The sequence below is a fragment of the Agelaius tricolor genome, unplaced genomic scaffold, assembly GCF_023055355.1.
Source record: "Agelaius tricolor isolate 1412-34295 unplaced genomic scaffold, bAgeTri1.0.p SCAF_1, whole genome shotgun sequence".
Taxonomy (NCBI): domain Eukaryota; kingdom Metazoa; phylum Chordata; class Aves; order Passeriformes; family Icteridae; genus Agelaius; species Agelaius tricolor.
Window position 1 is genome coordinate 24,906,772 of NW_027269261.1, and position 25,019 is coordinate 24,931,790.

General features: G+C 39.1%; 1 protein-coding gene across 5 annotated transcripts in view; it reads left to right on the forward strand.

The window, feature by feature from the left end:
• The window catches only part of MTA3 (metastasis associated 1 family member 3), a 228,968-nt gene that overhangs the window by 124,511 nt on the left and 79,438 nt on the right, over nt 1-25,019 (forward strand). For 2 of the 5 annotated variants that reach the window (XM_071427185.1, XM_071427148.1), the window contains exon 20: nt 3,040-5,075. The exons of 1 other annotated variant lie outside the window; for it this stretch is intronic. In XM_071427185.1, the coding sequence (XP_071283286.1) occupies nt 3,040-3,168 (129 nt within the window). In that variant the 3' untranslated portion in view covers nt 3,169-5,075. Of the gene's footprint in view, nt 1-3,039; nt 5,076-10,487; nt 14,706-25,019 lie in introns of those variants that run through there. 2 more of the 5 variants (XM_071427176.1, XM_071427156.1) reach the window with 1 other exon arrangement.

The window sequence follows — 25,019 nt, forward strand, 5'->3', positions numbered from 1 at the left end:
TCCAATTCTGGTTTGGAGCTGTGGATTAATCTTCTCACTGTTTAAATGGAGTTTCAGTGGCACTGCAGTAAGCTGCTTACCCTGTTTGAAGCCACATGGCCGTGGAAGGATGTTGCAGTGTTTGGAGCGCTTGCCTAGGACTTGAAAAACCATGATCCAGTTCCCTGCTTCCTCACAGACCTCCCATGACGTGTCAGGCAGGTCTTTTTAGTCTGTATCTCCAAGCATTTATATACCTAACTCCTCAGACACAAAATTAAGGAGGTGCTTAAGTGCTTGCTTGAAGATTTGGAGGCAAAGAACAGGTAGCACGTGTTCTGAAGAATCAGATGAAGCCTTCTCGTTCTTCCAGAGCACTGCTCCACATGGAGCAGGTCAGAAGCCTTAGAGGGGATCTTCTTTCAGAGGAAACTCTTTACTTTTATTGGTAATGAAGTCTCATGGAAATGCCACCCACAGGAATCCAGAAGCTGTTGACTGAACCTGGATGATTTGTTAGTTTCAGGGCTGTCTGCACTGATTAGCAGGTGAAAATTAATTAGCACAGAGCTTTGGTGATGACCACAGGGAGGCTGAGGCTGGGAACAGATGGCTGTAAATGACCTAGTTACTGCTGCCTGAAAAGTCACACCTTTGGCTCTTGTGAAATGCTCCTGCCCTGTTATGAGCAGAAATTCAAATATGCTGCCTCTCCAGGGGGGCTTAGATACCAAAGTTTGCTTTGTAATTGCATCTGAGGTCAGAGCTTGAATGTGGCTAATTCACATGGCTCAGCTAAAAACAAAGGCATGTTTAGAAGGGTCACTCAGCCACTTGCAGTCTTCTCCACTGCTGTTGACAAATGTTCTCTCGCATTCATACAGTAGGTGCAGAAATAGCCAGAAAATTTTATATTTGGGAAGGGAAATACAATTTCCAAAATAAGCCTTTTTGTAAACTTTTGTTCTTTTTGGAAACTTGGGAGGGAAAGAAAACCTCAATAACTTATATGAAATACAGGGACGATAAATACATTAAGGAAACTCCTATATAAGCACTTGGCTTTTCCAAAAACCTTGTTTTCTTTGCTGGACCTTCCAGACCCAATTCAGCAAAGCCCTTAAATCCAGTCCTGAGCTCAGTCCATCAGCCAGAGTGCATCACGTAGCCCCCAATACACCCTGTATGTCTGAGGTTGGATTGGGATGCCATGCATCTTTAACCTGTTCTTTTAACCTGTTTTCTTATGGTTTTTGACAAATTTAGAGTTTCCTGCAGTATGGTTGGCAAGGTTTCAAATGGTTTTTTTTTCAGAAGCTGTTTTTTGTGTTTGCACAGAGGATTTGATCTAGCTGAATCCAATCCTCTTTATCGAACGTTTTAACTGAAAGTCTTAGGTCTTAGCTTTTTGTTAGCTTGCTGCTTAGCTTTTTCCTAAATCCACATACCCAGTGGGAATGTGTCATCTTGTAATATTTGGCTGCCTTCTATTGTGGGAGTTAAAACCAATTTGGTTTTGAACAAGAAGAAATTTTTCTATAAATAAGCATCTTTGTATGGGAAGCCAATTTCTCTGGCAAAGCTCTGGGAAACAAAGCAAAATAAAAATGCAAACTTGTAAGACCAACATGCTTAATATCAAAGTAAAGATAGAGATGACATTAATTATACAATTGTAACCTATAGTGAGGCTAGAGTAACATCAGCTTAGGGCTAAAATTAGTCTACTCTCACCATTCCTATGCATAAACCCTGTTAGTTTCTCACATTAGATCTTAGATATTGATGATTGTAATCCTCAAATACTGTTCAATATCACTGTTCAGATATATTTTTCACTTTTTATGATTCCTGTGCTATGTGAGCAATAACTCCTAGAAGCTGGACACAGAGTTAAGAATTATTTCATCTAAAGGCAGAGAAATACACAGCAATAATGTACATGTAGGCAGGGAAACCATGTAAGTCCTGCGGTGAACACATTGTTGCTAAAGTTAAATAGCAAAAAAGATTATAAAATTGTACTGTGGTGAGTATGTTCAAAAATACAGTGTCAGTGATCCTCACAGTCTTAAAATTCACACAGAACTGCCCACTAAATTTAATTTCTAAGTTGTCTTCTATCAGAGTTTCATTTCAAATTACAGATAGAGGATTTAATTCTGAATTAGTCCATATTTCATTGTATGTATTTAATCATTCATTCTCAGTACCTTCCCTGACAATTTGGGGTTTTTTTTAACTCATGACCTTCTGGCATAAATGTAGGTAAGGCTGTGGAAAAACAAGTGTTAGTTGGTCTCTTTTTGTGAAAAAAGCTTGCATAAGTAACTACATAGGCATTTTAAATATAAAATACCATGGAGAGCATATTGACTGTGACTGTGAAAGTCAATCACAGAGAAAAAACAGCTCTTGTCAAACATCTAAGGAGATTCGACTGTCTGTTTTTGTAACTTGTGCTATGAGTAGAGGCTAAAACATTTACTTGACAAAATACTATTCAAGTGTTTTTCTTGTAAAGAAAATACAGATCCAAACTTTAAAATTCTGAGGTTGCCTCTTGTGAGACACCAGACAAGTAATTTATTCAGCCTTTCTCTAGCTCCACCATTTTGTCTGTGAGCTTGAGTGATATTGGTGTACACCTACTCTTTAGGATGATGTGCAGTTTTTAATTAGCCAGTCCAACAAGAACTATGAGATACTGATGTAAAAAGTGCTGGCCATAAATATGGAGAGCAGGATGAGTGGCAGAAAATGAACTTGAATAGACCTTTGGTCACATAAATATTTTTAAAACATTTAAAAAATCTTCAACCTTTGACATGAAAATGACCTTAGAGATCAGCATCAAATCATTCTGTGGCAAAGCTTTCTTCTGTCGAAGTCACATTACAGATTTCTTATCCATATTCTGCACTGGAGCTTCTGTGTGTAGAGAAATGCTGATTATGCAAGAGGTTGATGGTGTGAAGAAATGCCCCAGGGGATGGGCTTGTGAGGGAAATTTGGCTCTCCAACTGTTTCTGGTAAGACTGAATAATTTTTATTTTTCAGCCCTTGCTTAATAGCAAGTATCCAGGATGCCAAGAACGTCCTCCAACTATACCCTATTGGTACATATGTTATTCCAGGAGAAGTGTATGCATAATTGATAAAATGGAAGCATATTGTCAATCTTTTTGAGCCTCAGGTAATATTATAAGCTGTAATATTGTAAATCACAGTGTTCAGGCCAAAAACTTCATTAAATAAGCAAGGTAAGAAAAGAAAGACAGAAAAATACTAATAATATTGTACCAGTATAATATCACTTTTTTTTTCCTATGAAAAATATTATAGGGAGTTTTCTGTTATCTTCGACTTAAATAAGCATATTTAGTTGACACAATATTTTTGAAAGTTTTCCATGCAGTATTTAATGTTGCTGGGGAAATGGCACTTAATTTTTGTAGCTCAAGGCCAGAAACAGAAGTTGTATGTTCTGTACCTTTTTGTCATCTTAGAGTCTGGGATAATGCTGGAATTGTGAATTAATATGCAAGGTGTTTGGGGAGTAGTTGAGAACAACATTGTGAACAAGCTGTTAGCCAGCTTGCTCTGGTGCACCTTCTCTTTAGGTTCTTGCTTGTCTCAGGAAAAATTATATGCTGCCAGGTGGGTAAATTTTTCATCTCAGAGCAGATGATGTTTAATCAATATACAGAATGGCCATCCTGCTGCAGAATGAATAGATGGTTTTGAAAATTCTTCTTGGTAGAGTAGGAATTCATCTTCACCCTGCTGATATAGTTAGGAAAAATAAAGGATTTGCCTTGAAATCTGCTGGTGTTTGTGCCTGTGAGCTGTGGAAGGATTTCTGGCTCCCTGGATTCCCAGAGTGTATTGACACATCTGCAGTGATCTTGTGTGTTCCCTCCCAGGGAGGAGAGATTAAGCAACTCTTTACTAGATAAAGCAGACTTCCTGCCTTGCAGGCTCTGCAGGGTAAGGTAGCTAAGGGGAGGCTAATGAATTTCAGATAAAGTGCAGAGCAGCTGTCCTGTAGCTCAGGTTACAACTCTGTTGTAGCCTGAGCCATTGCTTTGTTTGAAGGAGTATGAATAATTTACTTTTTTACCCATTCCATCAAGCTTCCTTTGCTAGGACTTAGTAGTTCTATTCCGCTCTACAAAGTTGGATGCTGGTGAAATGCCATGAATTCAAAGAGAGGCTTTTCTCCCTTCCTTGAGGGAAGGACTGTTTGAGCAACACAGCTCTGTGCATGGCTCTGCCATCATCACTGCTGTGTGTGAGGTGCTGCCCCTGCTGAGCTTTGTAAGCTCAAAACTCAGGGCAAGTCCATGTTCACTCTGTGGTGTCCATCATCCCTACCAACTAGATCATGGAGTTTTCTAACTCTTTCTACCCCTGGTAGGGCCTCTGTGCTGCTGGCTTTTGTGAGAAGCCAGCCTTGTGCCCAAACTGATGTGCCACCTTTGTTGTCTCAGCAGTAAGCAACCTTAGCCTCTTGGTGCTAAATACCAAGCTCACAGCTGAACTGTGGGGACAATCTCACTGCTGATTGTTGGGATGGAGATTTATTCATCATGCGATGACCAGTGTATGACAGCATCTCTTCAAAATGTTTCTTAGGGGCTAGAAGTTTTTTCAGTTCCAGCATTCAACTGAAAAATGAATAGTGGTGCTGAGAGTAGGACTTTATGTTTCTTTAATTCTTTCTCTACTAAACCACTTTTAGACTCTTAATTAAATATTTTCAGGGAAATTAAAATATGGAAAAATCTATTGAACTTGTTGATTATTCCAAAAGCCATGACAGTTCTTTGCAATTAAACTGTATAGAAATAATTTCCACAGTAGATATTTCAATAGTAGATCAACCTGTTATTCTAGGCACTCTAGAAATCCACATAAAGAGATGGTTTCTGCTCCAAGGTGATTTTGATTTAAATCAGCAGCAGATAGAAAGAGATAGAGGTGGCTTGTGCCATACAGTAGGTCAGGACCATCACAGAAGTCTGTGCTTTAAACCCTTAACCTGAGATTTCTCCTCCCAATAAAGAAAATGCTTTAACCCCATCAATAATGGCCTTCTATATATACAGAAATGGCCTTCTATATATACATAGTAGGTATAAGCTTCTATGGCCTTCTATATATACATAGTAGGTATAAGCTGTTGCTTTGAAACACAAAACATCAGAGAAGCCCTCAAGGTGATGCAGTACTTGAAAAAATATATTCTCTTAAGCTGCTTAGGAAGATCTGATGCTGTAATTTGTAACTGATGTGTCTAAGAGTTATTGTTCATAGAGAACAGTCTTGTTCCATAAATATTAATAAAATATTGGAAGATAAACACTAGCAAAGGAAAACATTTCCTTGCTAGGAGGAGAAAAATAAGATAAGCTCTTAAAAGATTTAAATAATGTTGGCATGTCTACAGCAGCACCTCTTTAATCTCATAAAGGTTATATCACTCTATCTGCCATCTGTATGGGTTTTATAATGCAGCTATGTGGCTCATGGCAACAGCTTTCCAGTAGTCCCATGCTTATTAAAGTCTTCCCTTTTGTTTTTATAAATTAACATTTCCTAAGGCCCTTATTTTTAAAAGGTGTATCAGTGTCAACCCACTTCTGCCTTCCAAAACTATTTTTAACTCATTTCTGTCATGTTGAGGTTCGATTAAAATTTTAAGGCAATATGGGAAAGCTTCATCCTGAAAGTGTTGAGGGAGAAAACAAAATCTAAAGCAGCAAGCCAAAGAGTTAAATAAAATACTTCTCATTTGCACACAGGTAGAAATGTGGGAAGTGCTGGGAGTCCTTCAGTCAGTAACATATCAGGTTTCTAAGGATCTGTGCCTACAGCTTCATCCCAGTTAAATTCTCTTTCAGCAGGCAGCACTGCACACATTTTGGCATTTCACTATGTTTAAAACCTGTTGAAATGAATAAAAAGCCTATCAGCTTTCTAGGATAGTACCCCTTCCTGTAATTTAATTCTCTGAATAGTTAAAATATACCTCTGGATAAAAGAAGCCCTCAGAGAAATAAATGATTATTTAATCTAATTACCACCAAGAAATTATGGTTATTTTTTTAAATAGTTGTTTTTTCTAAGTGGCCATGAATTTGCACTTTGAAAATGAAAATTTACATTGCACAAAATTTATATTGCCTTGGAGCAGCAGCAACTTCACAAACATTTCTCTAGAATACAGGGGTTTTTTTTCTTATTTTTTTAGCCTTGTTTTCTTTCTGAATGGCTCTGTGGTTAGACTGATTGCAAGTTTCACACATAATTTGTGCCAGAACACAAAATTCTGCCAGTGTTGGCAGTATTTATGCATCTAGCACATTTATGTTGCTGTTTACACTTGGAAAGTTGTAGCAGAGTACTTCACCCCAGTGGAGAGATTATATGGAATTTCAACTATGATTGTGCAGGAAATCAGTTTTCCTATGCCTGCTGCTGACCTGGGGGTGTTCCTTGTGCTACCAGCAATTGGATAACAATACATTTCCACAGCACCAGTCCTTACATATGAGGATGTTGCTCAAATGGCATCAGTCTAAAAAAGACTCAGTCAAAAATATCCAACTAATTTAGGGAGAGTGAGGAAAACAAAACTGTGTCCTTGAGCTTCAGACTCTGTAGCCAGGTTTGTATTAGATCATTAGAGTATTTTTAGTGGAAACAGAGCACCAAAAGCAATTCTGGACCTTGGTATTTAAGAAGAGTTATGGACATCTCACAAGTGCATGTATGTTGAGGGCAATTCCCCTTCCTAGGAAAAGGTTTCTTTCAAAACAAGGTTTGTCATCTGCTGAAATATCAGCAGGCATTTGCATGCAATGAATTTCTTTCACTGTATAACTTCTTGCATAACTTGTATTTATTTAATATTGCTTCTTAAGTCCTGTTGGTACAGTTGATAAGACCAAAGTCAGTGTAGTGATCACAACTCTTGAGTCCAATGCAGAGGCAACATGGATGCACAACAGTTTATATATAGCACACAGTAACAGTCTGTATCAACAAACTTAAAGCAGGCAATGCCTTCCAGTCCTACTAGAAAAGGCTTGAAAACACAGACTTGACTAATGCCAGTTGGAGGCCTCTCTTTATTTGACTCAAGTTTAAAAATTGATGCTGTTGTAGTGTGTGGCAGAATTAGAGAAGGGAACTTTGAGTCAGCTTTTGCAAATGTGAAATTTTGCTCCCAGTTATCCTATTCTGAGAAATCTGGACAGAATAGATTATATAGGATTGTGCTTCACTTCAGCAGATGGTGAGTTACATGGAACACACTTGGATCCTGAGAAAGGGTTGGTTAATTATAAGGACTCGCCCGATTAAATTTAAGCATGGCATAAATGCCCTGTACAGCCTAACTATTATTTCTACCCATGAGCTTTCAGTCTGTGTATGAAACTTGAACGGAATCATTAGGTTTTCATCTAGACCTTTACATACAGCTAGACCATACATAGACTTATGTACATTTCCATATTTCCCTATGTGCCAAGGGTCTTGTGTACCTTTATCTGCAGTTACTAATTGAAGTGTCATGCAGACATAAAAAATGTGTATTATTCCTACATTACACCCGTGCATCACATTTTACCTCAAAATGAGCACAGTGGGCTTTACATACTGATTCCCTGTTAAATATTTAGCTCATTCTCACACCTTTGGTCTCAAGAAGACTAGAAATTCAAAGCAAAGGCTTTAAAATACTTTTGAATTAGCATTTCAAGCCTGTAATGCATTATGCTTCAAGAAGTAGTACAAAAGTCAAAGAAAAAAAACCAGGGGAAATGGCAATTAATCTGTCCTAACAACTGCAAAGGATGTTACCAACGATGCAGATATTAAAGCCATTTATTGCCATTGCCAGATAAAAGCTTGATGTAATTAAAACATATGGCTGGGATTAACTGAAAGAGGGACAGGAAATTGAGCATTAAAATTGACTCTGCCCTTAGTTCAGTGTATCTTTGGGGGAGGGCAAAGTGCTATGAGTGAAAGAGGGACAACAATTTTATCTTTGAATATCCTGTCTTTTGTCAGCTATTATTGCAACCTGCATGTTTAAGTGTTAAAAAGACTCTGAAGAATTGCGAAACCTGATGAATGTGTCTCAAAAGGCTAGACTGTATTTAGATGCTAAATTCTTCAGTGTAAAGATTATACCTTCTATAATTTTTGCAGTAAAAAGAACAGTTTTGGCTTTTAAGAAATGATTGTTTAAATATAACATGTAATGCAGTCAGTGGAAATTTCCATTCTTCCAGTTTTATTTCTGAAAGGCTGTATCCCAGAAAGCTAATTTCTGGAAGCATTTTCGCATTCCTGTTTAAGCAGAAGTGCTGGATTGCCTTTTAAGAGTGCCTAGCAGATTAGTTTTTTCTGACAGAGTATATAGAGCTAGTTTCTTGTTTCCTCTGTTTGTGGCTTGCTTGATATAATAATGTGATGACCTTCTTGTTCTGCCTTTCTTTGTGTTGGTTTTGAACCAGTGGTTAATGGGAATACCTGTATCTTTCACTTTACTGTCCATACAAAATAATGACAAATTGCAATCTCAAATCCTTTACTGTCCTTACATCTAGTGTCAGCTGCAAATTACTTTCATAAGCAGGAACCTCTAGGCAGTTTATAAAGTTGCCTTATTAAAAATTCAGAAGGGTAAGAATGATCTGATATTATTTGAACCTTGCACTTCTCAAATGATTAATGACCACATTCCTTCTGTAAATAAAGTTTTGCAAACAAATACTTCTGTAAGGTTTTGTGGAGATGGTCCCCCTTAGTGATTGGTGTGGGTAATAGCTATTGTCTATTCACATGAATTCATTAAGCCTGGCTATCTCATTATTTTAGATAGACACATTTCTGCCAGTCTAAGATTACATTTCTATGCTTTTACCATTCTGGAAGGTATGCAATATCTTTGCAATCAATTAAGTATCTTTTTTTGCCTAATTTAAGATGACCATATAAAGCAAATATGGGTTTTTTTTCCTCAGTGGGATTGTGTGAAAAGCTGAAACTGAAATTTATGGTGATCCCTTTTCTTTTCTTCTGTTTTGCTTATTGCTGAATGGTGCTAAAGCCTAATTTGGTATTCCAGGACATGAAGACATCCTTCTTTCAAAATGGAATACATCTCTGAACCTTTAAGATATATTAACCAAAACAGATGTGTTTTTCAGGCTCCCTTTAACTTCTAATAGCAGAGTATATTCTTCTGCTTTTTGCATGTTTGGTTTTTTTTTTCCCCTTATGTTCTCTTCTGTGTCCCAGTTAACATGGAAGCTTACATCCCTGGGGACCACTCAACCTGTAACTCACTAGTAACAAACTAATGTTTGAAATTTAATATACCAATTGCTATTTTAGAATTCAATAGAATTTATTTACAGCTGATCATGTATTTTCAATGTCATGTGCCACCATTTTTCAGTTTCAGAGGTAACAGCCCACTTAGATGAAAGGGAAAAACCACTCCTTGAGTTACCATTTCAGAACCTTGATGCAGGTAGGCACCTCATCACCCTGTAGTTTGTAGGTAACATTTTCAAGTCAAAAAGTCTGAATTAGAAAGCCTGGTCTCATTAAGTATTAGAGGCCTCAGATTGCTTTAATTCATTTCCATAAGCTCAAAATCCCTATAATTTGTAAAACTACTGAAACAAAGGCTGGGATTCTTCAGTAAATTCAGAAAGTAGGTCATTTTCCAGCAGCATCTAATGTTCAGGTCTCTGCCAATGAAGATGGTTCTTGGCAAACTCTGTGTGTACCTTTTCTGATACCATACCCTGAACACCCTCAGCATTGTGGTTATTGACTTATACTAGTAAAGAGACAGAGCAGTTGAAACATAGCAAGTATTTATGCTTCAAAATTAACTATCCTTGGATATTTAGGATTACAATACAAACAACATGGCCACCTGGAGTTAATATGTTTCATTTATCAGCTGAAAGTCAAAAGTGAAAATGAATTTACTGCACCTGAATGGCCCTAGTAAAAATGCCCGGAGCTCTGGATCATGTGTTATCTCTGGAAGTGGTGCAGAGTAAATAACAACAATTACTCCCACTTTTACAGAGGTAGCACATTCATTGGGTGCTAACATGGTCCCTTCTTCTGTGGACCTTCATTCCACTACTGGTATCACATGTGAGGATTCACTACCTGGGCATTCTGGCCCAAGATTTCATGTAATTAAATATTATTATTCAAGTATTATCTAACACCAATTCACTTTTTGATGAACCATTATCAGACAACTCTGAATCATCAGTTGCTGGACAGGGCTGACTCTTGTTGACTGCAAGTCTCTTTTCCATGAACTAGCCTTCCTGCTCTGGTAAGAGTATTTGTTATGTTTGTTATTGGCTCTTGTGCAGTCTTCTGTTAAAGACTGAGATTTATCTCTTCTGTTGTCTCTCTCTTCCTTCCCTCCTTTCCTCCTTCCCTCCTTACAGAAAAATCCGTAAGAAGTTCACCAGGTCACAGCTGAAAAGAGCTTCCAGAACACCTTGTTCTCCGATCATTGCAAAGACAAAGTCTCTCATGAACAATAGGCAGGCCCCAACAGAGCCAGGACCCATCATACACTGAAGAAATAACAGCATCAGCACCATAATAATGTCAAAATCATGTCTAATTGTGAATGCAGACATAACAGGACTTCCCACATCTCTGTGACAGAAACTTTGTGTGGACATATTGTGGCCGGGTTCCGTGTTCTGGGCAGGATCCAACAGCAGCCCTTGTTTTCCCTCATCTCTGCCAGGGCTACTTCTGGTTCACTGTACAGGCCTATCCCAGATTCCCTCCGTTCCCAGACAACAGTGTTGGCTGGTCAGGGAGGGGCTGTTTGCACTGGTCCCACTAAATGGATGCAGAGTCCACCCATCACATTTGTCTATGCCTTCTTGTGGCTCAACAAAAAATATGCAGCTTTCAAAACCATTACAGTGTCTTTAAAATGGGATTTAGGTGTTGCATTTTCAATTGAGGTGTTGCATTTTCAAACAGAACTGCAAACTTGGAGTGTTCATATTTTTTAGTATTGGCTTGTGTTACCTTGGATTGGATTTTCTGTACTGAATGTCCACAAGGACAAGGTATAGTTCGGCAGTTCTGAAACTTAGACTGAATTAGGAAATGTCCATCATTAGTGTCCAATTTTGAAAATGTTGGCCATATTAGCTGTGTTTAAAATCCTGGAAGGTATTATGTGTGACAGTAAATATCCAGCCAGACTAGGTGCATGTGTAGGAACTGGTCCCATTGTCTCTGTATTTGAAAACATCTGCCTATTTCTTTGGATATTTTTTGCATTTCTTGAAGCCTATTCTGAATAGTGAAAACCAGCAGAACACCATTCCCAGAAGACATGAAGAAACAGTTTATTTCCTATTAGTAATGTCTCTCCACAAAATAATTTCTACATTTTTATATGTCTGGATAAAGAGGTCTTGCAGAATGCTTTGAATTCATAAATGTAAGGCTACAGGTGGATACTTACCATGGAGAGATGATGTGCCTTTTGTAACTTCTTGTAGGAAACCGTCCGTCTCCCTGAAGGTGGGAATGGCAACAGAGGCAGGTCTTTTATTTCTACTCAGGTACTTACAGGTGAACAATCTCTGCCCTACTTTGAAATCCAGAGAAATCCAGTGTGGAGCACTGCTGTGTGAACCTAGTTGGGATATATCAATCGTCTGAGGCAAGTTGTCCTTCAGTAGGATTGGATTCCATATGGCTTTAAAGATGTGGTCAGACACTGAACACGTCATAGCAAACTGGGACGAGCTTCAAGACTTTTTTTTTCCTCTTCATTTACTAGATAGCTCCAACAGCATAGTACAGATGTGAGGTTTTCATCCAGTTGTGGGCATGCACCCAGCTTTGTGGTTAGAAAGACAAGGATGTAAGTGACATCTCATACTTCCGGGTGATCCCCCCAAAATTATTTTCCCTCATGCATTTTATTGTTTCAGTCTGAAAGAGCATCTGTGATCTCAGCCTAAAACTAGCCATACTCTCCATGTAGGATTTTCTGAGCTCCTAAGACAGTGACCCAGATGCTTCTTCAAAGAAAAAAGCACTCTGACCTCTTGAAGGGACTTTCTGATGATTTTCCATAAAGATGGATCCAGGTCTTGTCCACTGTCCTTCACCAGCAAGAAAAGGATGGATACAAGGAGAGGTTGAAGACATGGAGTGCTTGCTCCTAGTGCCCTGAACATTTTAGTGAATGTCATTGATTCAGACTCAGTTGGAGAAGGCCTGGAATTCATCTACCTACAGTACTTTCCAGTAGCCATTGAAATGTGCAGCTCTAGAAGTCTTCTAGGCACCGGATCTGCATTTTCCTCTAAACAGGAGGGCTTTTTATCAGATAGCTGAGTGGAGACAACCTACTCTTATTAGTAAGAATTGCCTTTATTAACAGCAACATATGGAAACACCTTCTGTATAATAGCTTCCTCACCCATTAGAATAAAGAGAACATGATTATTCAGCAATCTGTTTGACTGAAAAGTATGAAAAACATGAACATAACGAGCTTTGTCTCCCTCAGACATCACTGAAATCACACACAGCAGACTCATTTTCAAAGTGTTGTTAGCTGTAAGGTGGTAGATTTTTTTACCCTGCCTTATTAAGCCTGTACTCAAATGATTTCTTTTAGCCAGTGTGCTCCAGTGTCTAGACAGTATTTTGTAGAATCTCTGTGTGTTCCTGCTTTTGACAAAAAGTATTAGTATCTGTAATAGTCAGATGTGAAGTCATTTTTTCTTCTTTCCCTCTGAGAAGAGAGAGGGACTGGTAACACAGCTCCCTGTCAGCAGCCAGCTGCCTGATACCATTATCTTTTGCATCAAATAGCCAAGGAAAGGAAGAATCCCTTGCAGCTCCAAGCTGAGGTGCTTCCTCTGGATACACTGGATATAAAGTTCCACCTCTGCCCAGCAGAGCCACTTCCCAGGTTGCAACAGCCCAGCCTTGGGATGGGCAAGTCATGGAGGAGACAGATACCTGGAACAGCTTCTGCTCTGTCCTTCAGCTGTCCTGCATGCAGCTGCAGGGAGACATCCTCTCTCCTACACAGGGCACAGGGCACAGAGAAACTGCACACCAGGCATTGCACCTTAGCTTTTACCTGCTCTCTCTTCATCTGTCCCTCAAGATGTTCTCCAGAGATGGATGCAGGATTTATCCGAGAATTACGACTGAGAGTGTGGATGGAAGATGTGCTCAAGTTGTGTTCCTCCTGCTGGGTTTGGGCATAATGATTTAAATTTTTGTAGGAATTTTGAAACTCCTCATCACAATATCATGCAATTCCATGCTTTCTGTTGAGTTAAAATATTTTTCACTGGCTGTGAGCAAAGATGACACATTCCTCTGTAAACTGAAACAGTATATCCACAACAAATCAGAGCTTTCTACTTCTTTATCAATCTTCCCAAGTTACTTATTTTAAAACCAGCCAACATATATCAGTCATCAACAACGACACTGAGTATAAACATGAACCTTGTAAGCAAGGACAAGAAGTTTGGTACTTTCCATGATATGAGAGAATCAAGGCAGCAACAGCACTGCATTTACAATGAGATTTATTTTTCTGTTAGCTAGACAAGAAATCCTTCTGAAAATTTGCCTCTCCAGTTACAAATATGGGACTAAAAAAACATGTGAAATGCACAATGTCTTTGTGTCCAGAGGCCTCATGCAGAAAGTAGGAGGATTGTTTTAATGTTTAAAATGTGTATATTGCCATTTTCAACTCCATAGCTGCTCTGCTTTCTTGAAATATTGTGTATACTGTTTTCAGATTATTTTTTAAAGGCCCCGACTTAGTGGTGGAGTTTTTGATTCTGTAAGATGGTAAAGAATGTTTTGAAATACTTGAGATTGCCTGAAATGTGTTGGTCAGATGAAAACATCTTTAAAACCAGTGTTTTGATTAAAGGCAAATATAGCCTTCGTTTCTGCAGTCCAAGCCTTGCAGGATATTATGAAAAACTGGGAATTGGAACTGAAATGTAGAACAAACAAGGAGTAGAAATGGTGAAATGGAGCCTGCACTTACATAACGTGCACTTTTTTTAGTAAGCTAAAGTAAGATTTATTTTTTTTAATAAATATAATTTCAACAGAGATACTTTCCTAATTATGAAGGCTTAAATAAAATGGAATGGCTGCACACTAGTTTCTGATATAGTCACAGTATAACACGCCACAGCCTTTTGCAGAGAACAATTATAGTCCTTCAGAAATACTATATTACTGGACACAGTGTCTTTATGTATATGTACTGCTATGGTAATGGAATTGTTAGAATCCTTTGCAAATTTCAGCAGAATAATATTCATTTTTCATTTTCTTTTGAAGCTTCTTTATATAAACCTGTGTCTTCATAAGCCAGAGGGGTTGTCAAAAGATCTGAGTTTATATAACTGCATAGTGGATTTTTTTGGAGTAAGTCAGGACTTTTTTATTCAAATGTTGCATGTTGAGGGAGGAAACCTAATTTTGGAATACATGGGTTTTGGATAAGAGTTTTGAGGTTGTACTATATAGTGATCAACAAATTTGCAGAATATGCTCCTGTTGCTCATAAAGATTTAACAGTTGGTATTGAAATACTGTATTGATTAAATAAAAAAAAAGTAAAAATTAAAGAGTTGTCTTTTAAAATTTCTGCTCTTTAGACTAAAAGTGAATTTCTCAATGGAATGGTAAAACTGGGAAGCTCAGTGTTGGGTGTTTGAGAATGTGGAGCACCTTAGAATGAAACAGTACTATTTGATTTGCATTAAAGTGTCTTTGTGTACAAACTCTGTGACTCTTGACCCTTTTTGCAGGAAACTAAATTTCTACATTGATACTGTCATCCTGTTTCATAGTAGACTATTGAATAGTCAAAAGACTGAAGATTGGTGAACTACATGAGAGTTTAAAAGATGAATAGGTAACAAGGGGATGAGGAGAGAAGACTCAGAAGTTGGGGAAAGTGAGCCATGAGGTATTGGTCCTTACACTGGAACACCAGAAGGCTGCTTAGGATTGAACTGAAATCTAGGCAGGAGGACTCATAGCCCACAAAAGCAATACCAGAAGCTACAGTGCATTGCAGTCTCCAGTGGACTGGCCCATCTAAACTCCTCAGGTTGGTATAAGTGTCAAAAAACTTTGTATCTTCAGTTGGTAGCACCTGGAACTGGTGGCTTCTATGTAAATATGGAACATTATCTGAATCCTCTTCTTTAATGACATCTAAGCTAATTTCTGCAAATTAATTGGACTTTTTTTTCCAGAGGAGAATCATAAAAAGGTCTTCTGAACAGAGGTAAGGACTGCTGCTTCACAGGTTTGTTCAAGCCAACTCTTTCCATCCCCTGATTCCCCAGTCTGTCCTGGGGATTGCAGGATGCTTAGTCCATAGGCTAAATATTGTTTCAAATGTTTGGTTTAGAATGGATTATCTTTTTCTCCTTCCCTTCCCTCCACCTCCTTCACCAAGGACACCTGAGTAGATCCAAGTAGAAGAGCTCAAATCTTCTGTGGTGTTTGGATTTAATAGGCAAGATGAGTTGTATTTACTAGTCCTTCTGGGTGTGAAGCATTGGTATCATGGAGGGGATAACCTCTGGAAGCAGTCCTTTGCTGGCAGAGCTGAGGAACTGGGAATCTCTTCAAGCAGGCTTGGACAGGCTCACAAGGAATCTCAGTAAAATAGGAGGAGGTCCAAGGGACTCATTGCTTTCAAAGTATGGCTGTAGAGCCTTTCCCATGTCTGGTTGAAATAGATACCTAAGGGATAACTTTAGTCTCCCAGTTCTTTGGTTCACTGTGAAGGTATTGATCACACATACAAAGCCTCAGCAATGGAAGGACATAAAAGGTTTTTTTCTTTCCTTTGCATGAGCAGTCAGAAAAAAGGAAAAAAGTATATCTTAAAAAACACCCCTGCAATAAAAATCAACCAAACAAAAAAAACCCAAAGAAACAACAAAGAAGTCCATGGCTCTGCTGTCTGTTTGAAAGCAGAAATTATTGGAGAGGACATTTTGCTAAGAGCTGAGTTTTGTTTTGGTTCATGGTATATGCAAAACTTTCATAAACCACTGTAAATACAGAAAGCTTTTCTGTGAGGCTGGTGACACTTTTCCATTGTTTCAGATGCATCATGGTTGCTTTACAAAACAAGGTAAGTAGTTGATGCATGAATGTTACCAAAGTAGTATAAAAATCCTGTGTGCACTTTAGGGCCTTGTTGTATTACAGCCACTTGTTACCACTGTGGCAAGACCAAAGTTTCTTCAAATATACATTATTTGTATACACAATAAAGTGTGCTCCTTATAAGCTAAGCAAAGGGATCTTTATGGAAATTAAAACTCATTATTGCTCATTTATATGATGATGAAACCAGGCCAAAGAACTGTCTGTGGCCAATAATATTTAAGATACACTCAAATCAAAGTCCACTTTCTATAGCTGGGATGCTCCTTAAGCATTAAAATTGGCACTAATGTTGAAAGAACATTTGCTTTTAAATGGCTTAATGGAATTTTTTTAAGGAAGAGAATCACCTTCAGGAAATAAATCTTGATCTGTACTGCTTTGGGTAATATAATTGGAAGAAAAGGTTTAGAGCCAGATTTTGATGCTGCTTCTCTTCCTTACCAGGTTGTCAGTTCATGACTGCAGAATTTCCTCACCAAAACTAAGTCCCAGCGAGTCTGGAGGAACATGGCAACTCTCTGATTTATTTTTAGAGATTTTTTCCCCTGCTGGCTAGCTATATTATTACTTTGGAGTTTTTCCACCTCAATAATCTGGATCAATAGTTTTATTAGTGTGGGGGAGGCAGTTCATATCACCTTTGGGTTAAAAGTGGCTGTTTTACTAGTTTATTTTGCTTAGGCACATAAAAATCCATTTTGTATAATAAAAGCAAAAAAAAAAAAAAACTCAGGCATTTCTGGGAAGCTAAGAAATAAGTAAGTGTATGCAACATTAAACTAGCAGGATATGGCAGACTAGGACACTGAATGTGATTTTCTTTTGTTCATGGGTACAACTGTTCATGACAGAAGGATCATCCTTTCCAAGTGTCCTTTCTGTTACTGTTCTCTGGACACTGCACTCGCTTTTCTTGTATTCATCAAACTCCTCCATCGTGCTGTCTGCTCTGCCCAGTCATCACTCTGGCAAAATGAACTTCTCATACTTTACCTTTTCAATAAGATAAGTTACTTGGGCAGATACAATGAAAATTTAAAGACTATAATGTTGATGAAGGGCTCTATATTTCTTTACTTTCCTTCAGTCTTGATTTGCATTGGAATTTTAATCTTTTATCAGGCAGTGAATCTAAGTTACACTGAATGCCTTTGATCCTTAGGATATGCATTTGTCCTATAGTAAGGTAGTTATGTTGCCCAGTCTGCTTGCAGGAGCCTGACTCAATCCCAGCTGTTGGATAATCCTGCCACATTGTTTATTTTCTGTATTAGTGACAGTAAGTCCAGTATTGATTGATTGGCTTTTCCAAGCAGCCCAGGCTCCATCCTGCCATTTGTACGTGCACAGTTCAGGCGTGGTTAAGTATTTTCTCCTTTTTTTATGGCCTCTGCTTGCTTTCCTGTTTCTTGTACATGTTCAGAAGAAAGGAAAGCCTGATGATGCTCCCCTTCCCAGGTGTGTGGGTTTGGCTCAGTTGCTGCTGAGTGCCTGGGAGAAGGAAAGGTTGGATCACTGCTGGCTGTCCCTTTGCACACAGACTGTCCTGGGCACTACAGACCACTCTGATTCTTGCTCTGGAGTTCTAAGTGTGGGGACAGCCTGGCAGGCTGGTGCTGCTGGCACACACAGGAGGAGAGTGTCTTACTCTGTGGCTAAAGAAAGCTCCGTGGCACTGCTGCTCTTTGGAGTACAACAAATGGTTTGGAGTGGCTGAGCCCTCTGGAGATGCTCCCATTCCACTGCTGCATAACTGCAATACACTGCCAGCCCTCTTATTTAATGGTGTATTTGGATCCCAATGGTATGTTTGGATCCACTCCCCTTCTAAGTTGCTTCATCGATGCTCAGGCGCCCTAAGCCTGCCATATTATGTTTTCTTTGCTTTGTTGAACCCTAATCTCTATGGATTTTAACTCATGTTTCAGAATGATGCCAAGGAAGATTATAACCAAGATGCTATAAACATCTAGAAATTTTTGCTCCCTCATCCCTTCATTTTTCAATTTAAGGCCATTTTTTTTTCCATTATGCTTCCCTTTTCACATTTCTTTCTGTTAGTCTTTCATTTACTGATAATTAGACCTTATTTTAAATTACATAGTCTTCAAAATAAAATATTTATACCTACTGGGGTAAGAGCAGCAAACATCTGATGTGGGTTTATAGCTCCATAAGCCTAGACAGTGTACTGGCCAAATTGTCAGAACTCAAATCTGGATAAATATTTTAAACCTGCTGAGTTTCTTGGCTATTTGGATCTAGTGGTTTTGTATTTTCCCCTTCCAAAAATGGGGGCTTTCTTCATACTTGCAATCTCAAGATGTCTGGCTTTTTTTTAGAGGAGTTCTGCTCTAGGGTTTGGCTCAACTGTACCTATTGCACATTCCTTGGCAGCCTGTAATTACACTGACTGCTTAAATGCTGAGTAGCTTTCTTCTGTTTACTGCTCATATGGATTAAATGTGCAAGATTTCAATAGAAGAATATAAATGAAGTGACTGCCTAGCTCTGGATTTTCTCCATCTTCCCTTGATGCACTAACGAGAATCAATTGCAGTTGCTTATTATTTTTAAATAGCAGTTAATTTGAGAAAATCTGATTCACTAGCTCTTTTCATTTTGCTGATTTGATTTCAGCCTTCTGCCCATCTGGGCCAACCTACGTGTACTGCTCAAAATCCAGTGCCTAAACTCACTGGTGCACACAAAGGCAGACACTCAGCCTAAATAACCCAGGAAAGCACTGTCTGCAGCAGTGTACTCCAACCCTCTGTTTTCTTATTGCTAAAACCCTCAATGAGAGAAGGGGCTTTACTTTGCAATTCTCTGTTGTGTCTGAAAGAGAATCAGAGTGATTATAAGAAAACAACTCCTCCTTATCCATTCAGTTCTCTGTGTTTTCAGATGTGGTGATAGTATCTCAGAGTTGCACAGTCACAGAAATGGTTTCCTGAGCAGATAAGTTTATTCTGCCTGGGGATGCTCTGGTGTAACTCCACACTCACCATAGGAACTGTAGAATTAATCTCTGTGAAATCATGTGGACTTCTCGAAATGGCCTTCTGGTCAAACTACTGCATCTGTGCAAATCCCCAGGACAGCAATGAAGAATCCTGAAGAAGGATTGTAGGCTAAGCTGTAAGCTCTTTAGGTTAGGGCTAATATCCTCCTGTAATTATTTAAAAATGCTTTTTAGATTTATAGCCTCATGGCAATGTCTGAGGTGAAAAAAAAGACTATTCAGGAGCTGGTAGTGTATACAGGATCCGTATTTGGACAGATGCAGCAGTGGATGTCACTGCTTTGTTCAGAGGATGTGTGTTGTTATCTGATGTGAGGAAGAAAAATATGTATTCTTTTTCTCTGAATCAAGGGCTGGGTGAGGGTTTCTAGTTCCTAATGGTCTCCCCACATTTAAATCCATGGTGATTCCTGTTCACAATTTGTTAAATGCTTTTCATTTCATGGCAAAAAAAGATGGGCTAATACACTGTAAATACAGGGTGGTTGTATGTGATGAAACATTGCTTTTTTCATTATATACACACAGGGAAGTTGAAATGTTATTTGTAAAGGATAAAGGTGAACTTTGCTCATGATTTTATGAACTTCTTTATTGCACAGTCCTCTGTGTGCAAACAGCACTTGATACTCTCTTACCTTTTGTTATTTCCAGCAGATTGTAGTCATTTGTTTTGTAATGTTGATCTGTGACAGAGCAGCAGGTGTTGGATAAAAGGAATCAAGATCACTTTTTGGTTTTGTGATCAAATATTTAGGGGGATTTGAGAAGTGCTGTAAAATTCAATTAGTTTTGCTTCCTATGTCCTTTTCTCCTAGACAACTGATTTGCAATTCTGGAATAATTTGTCATGATTTTTCTAAAAGTGGACCTGGTATCTGGTCTGGGCTAAGCCTTTTATCCCAGCTGGTGTTCCTGGGCTTGGTGTTCACTTTGCAAGCTGCCATGCTGGCTGAAGATGTCAGCCTGAAACAGCTGCTTGCTACTAATTCACTGCTGAAAGTTTCTGCCCTCTCTCAGCAGGGAGAATAGATGGACTGCTGTTTGCTACAAAGTTAGATTGAAAATTAGGCTTAACTCTGTGGTTCTGAGAGAATGAGAGAATGAGGATTCAAATAAATCCACTGCCAATGAGAGAGGGGAGTAGGGAAAACCTCTGATGGCCATGGAGGAAAAATAGCTTAGGTCAGAAGCAGCTGCAGCTGCACAGCCAGATCTGCAAGTGGCCATCTGTCTGCAGCCAAAGTCAGCCTCTGGGTTTGCCCAAGGAATCATCAACCCTGCAGAAATAAATAACATTCCATGAAGAGCTATTAAGGTATTGGAAAAGTAGAAAATATCTCCAATTAATCAATGCAAAGTCATCAGCCTGATTCAAGCACCTGTATATTGCTGATTAATTCATTGTCTGCATGCCTGTGGCAAGTTCAGCATTGCTGTCAGTGTCTGCTCCTCACCAGTTTTGTGTTCTCACCTGTGTCTGTGACCACTTTTGTTCCATCATTGCCAGTTCAGGAGGGTCTGTCAGGTCTGGACACCTATTGAATAGTGTCAGACTCTGAATTGCTGAGTCCTTTCTCTCTGCACTACTTGAAAAGAGCCTGATTTTCTCAAAACTCAGACTGAGGTTGGGATAAAGGTCAGTGACTTGGTACACTTGGTATACTTGGTACAGTTTGCTTGAAATGTCAAGAAGTATGATAACTTTTCCACAAACTAATAGGTTAATCCAGTATGATCACTGAGAAAGAAATAATTCTGTTTTCAAATGTTTCCACAAACTCAGTATTGTCATGAACACAGAGACTGAATTTCTGATGGCTGGTGAAGTGCATTTCCATGGTGTTTGGAGCTGTGTACACATATTCAGGTAATTCATTCCACTCTCACTAATGCAGGATGCTATAAATCACAGCAAAAGTTTCATAAATATGCAACTAAAAATCAGGAGTGATTGTGAACAGAGTCAGCAAAAAGCCAGTTTTAGTAAAATGATCAGCAGTCAGCAAGAGGCTCAGGTGAGTAGTCAGTTTTCCCTGATTTCTGGATATAAGTATGTTAATGTATTTTGCTAATCTCATGAAAAGTCTATCGAAGTTGCCATTCATTTTTTAACTTGAGCACCATCTAGTGTGCATGATAAAAAGAATTTTAAAAGTAAATTTAAGGCCAGATCATTATGGCACTTAGAAGTGGAAGTGCTGGCATATTTTCAATGTCAAGAGGAAGAAAAGCACATCAGAGCTTCCATCCTGCTAACTTTCAGTAAATCAAGCTTCAAGTGACGTTCTTGGGAGCCCACTCCGCCTTTTAATTTGTGCTTCACTTAATCACTTGCTTGCACTTAAAATAAATTCAAGAAATGAAATGCACACAAATAAGTTTATTTATTGGCAAGCAGGTCAAAAACAAAAAACCCCAGACAACAACTGTTTTTTTCTCAATACAAACACATATTTGTATAGTCCTGCAAATATAAATGCAGGGTCCTGCACGCTGCTGAAAGCTGATACTGCCTGCTCCACCAAACCCCTGGCTTCCAGCTAAATAGATCTTGGCAGATATTCTCCAGCTCTATCAGGCTTTGAATACAGTCAGAGATGAGTCTTTCCTGCGTGCCTGGATCAGAGTGAGTGCATTTATGAAAAGCTGAGTGTGCTTCAGTTCTTCCTGCTAGCATTGCTTGGTGCAGCCTGTGCCCATGGTGTGTTTTGGGAGCAGCCCAGCTGCCAGTGCCATTGCTAAGGAAATTAATTCTGCTCTTTGCAATACACTTGGTTTGCACCTATGGTGGGAGGTCCCTCTGACAGTAACTTCTGCTCTTGTTCTAATCACCTCACATTCCCCCATATAACAAGATTAAGAGCTGCTGCTGGAGGAACATTACTCACCCATCAGTCATTGCTCCATCACCAGTCACAGCTCCGCCCTTGCTGCAGCAGTTCCTGAGATAAGGGAAAGATCTCTGGCTCCCATGAATTCTTCTGGCTTCTGAGTAGTTTTAAAATCAGAGGAGATCAAAACCTACTGTTAGATTTTTCTTTAAAAACCTTATGATTTGTGCATCAAGTGAAAGGTTTTTTGGGGAAGTGAGAGGCAAAAGAAGGGGATGTTACCAAGAATTTTAAAACTTTGAGCGTCTACTTGAGCATCTACTGATTTTTTTCTGCCATTATTTTGTGAAAAAAAAAAAAAAAAAAAAAGGCGTAGGCACGCAAGCTAGTATTGTTTTAATCCCAGAAATGAAAGTCACAGCTGGTAGGCCTATACCCAGAGAATCAAGTTTTCTTGTTAAGAGTAAGACAAGGAAAAAAACTCATTTGGAGCATTTCTCTTTCTCAGTTGAAACAAGTCTCTGGGAATAGACATCCCTGGCCAGCTGTGTTCTGGCAAATTTAAGAGCTCCTTGCTCCTATAACATTTCTATGAGACCTGTCTCTAAACTGAAATAATTCAGATCAATAGCTTCAATTTTTAAAGCTTAATAGCTGTAACAGGATGAAGCTTTTGAACTTGACCTCTCATTTGCTGACTTGCAACCCAGACATAGGGTCTCTAGTGCAGCACAGACTGCAAATTTTCACCAAAGCCACACATCAAATGAATTCTCAGAATAAATGGTTCCTATAATAAGTGATAACAGCTGCATTGTGGTGAGTCACCCCACAGCACACTGGGGTTGAAAACTGCTCATCACCTTGTGTGTGTGAGAGAGTTGTGAGCCCCATGATGTAGGGAACACATTAGTAAACTCTGGTTTTGTGGGGATCTTCTGGTGGGATTACCTTCTCTACCCAGAACAATTTTTCTTTGAATTATGCTAAGACTCTGAAGTGTTGGGCAACTCTTCAGGCAGAGGGAGTTTTCCCTTTCTAGCCATTTGTTGTATTCCAAGAGTGAAATGCCAAATGGAAAATAAACTGAGCTAGGAAGAAAGGAGTGTCTCAGCATTTGTTCAAGAGATATGGCAGAAAATTGAGAATGCCAAACATTCATGAAAATAATGATTAAAAAATTTTGAAGTTAGGTCCCCTACTGTCATTAGTGTTTACTGTTGGGTAGTTTTATGACATTTATTTCTGCTCAGATTGTAATATCAATATTGTTGAATGATTCATAACAGACTAATTCAGTTTTTCTTTTGGAAAGGGAAATCTTGCCACAAACCAGATGTTGCGTCTGATCTGAATTTTTAAATTGATTACAAAAGCACACACAAATGTGTACTTTGTCAGGCTCTTGAAAAGGGACAGGAACTGCTTATTTTCCCTTAAGGGGGACTGTGGTGAAGAGAGCAGCAGTAAATTGATTAATAAGGACTGTGAAATTATTCAACCTTCCTCTCCCCTCCTGCCCCCCAACAAATCAAAAGGCTTGCAGTCTTCTCTACCACTAAGGCATGGTTCCCATTCCAATCTTATCAAAGTTCAGGCGGAGTTGTTGCTCTCTGGTATGCAGCATGGGAAATGCCACCAAGCTAAGAATGAAGCATGTGGTTCTAGCACTACTGGCATTGGTTTGCTCACCTGAACCACACAACACAGAGAATTTGGTGGTGCTGTCTCTCAGAAAGCTCTGCTTCAGTGTTTCTCCATTTCTTTGTGTAATTTCTGGAAAGTTTAGTTCAGGTGTTTTAATTCTCCTTGCGGAGCCAACTGTCAAAGCTTTTAGCATGGAAAAGAGCTGCTTCCCATGAGTGCTTTACTGTCCATGCAGGATTTCAGTATCTCACAGAGGATTTGGAGTTATCATTTAAACATGGTTCAAGAGGCTTGCCATCCTGCCTTTTCATCAAAATTGTAATTTTGGATAGGATTGTTGAATGGAGTATTTGCAAGCAAAGATACCTATTCTCTTTTTCTTAAACAACATGGTTTTAAAAGCACTTTGATTTGGCTTAAGTCCTTTCTTCTTCAACAGTAGTTTTATAATACTTGAAGGCTGATAAGTTTACTACAAACATGCTTTGAGCCCTATTCCCTCCAGGAGTTGCTTTAAAAAAATGGAATCTAATGGATGGGTGAAGCACCTTGGGCAGTCATGTCACAGGGGATGAGAAAGGGGCACCCGAGGAGCCAGCATGAGCTGCAGCCTGAGGCCAGCTGGAGTTAACACCACAGAGCTCACAGTCTGAAAGGGGCTGTGTTTGTCACAGTCTCGATGTTGGAGAATTAACTGTTCACATTTTAAGACACAAATGAAGAGGAGAGCTGCTGGTCTGATGCCAGTGAGGTCTGAACACCAGCACGCCAAGTTCCTACCAGAACAACTGGAATGGCTTTGGAACAGGTATCCTGAGAGGTACAGTATAATCCTCTCAAAATGTGGCTGTTTTCCTGTCATTTCATTCTGGGGGAAAAGCAGCAACTGGTCCCATTCCCTGAGCCAGTCACCTGTCTGTGTGCTAGTGGAACACCACTTGTGAAGGCTATGAGTAGGATGAGCTCAGTGAGTTCCCATCTTACCAGATGTTCATCATTTGTTGGCATCTCATGAAAGAAAATGGAATGTCTGACTGAACAAGTGGATTATCTGCATTTTTGGGTGGTGTTTTGTTTTATTTATTTTCTTTGCAAAGCCAGGGATCTCAAATCTTCAACTGTTTCTTTTTGTTCATAAGTGAATACCTTTTTTCTGAGTCTGAAGGCCACACACCTGCATGTTCCCATTTCCTCACCCTACAACTAACTCCTGAAAACAACTCCCAGGAAATCTTGTTGAT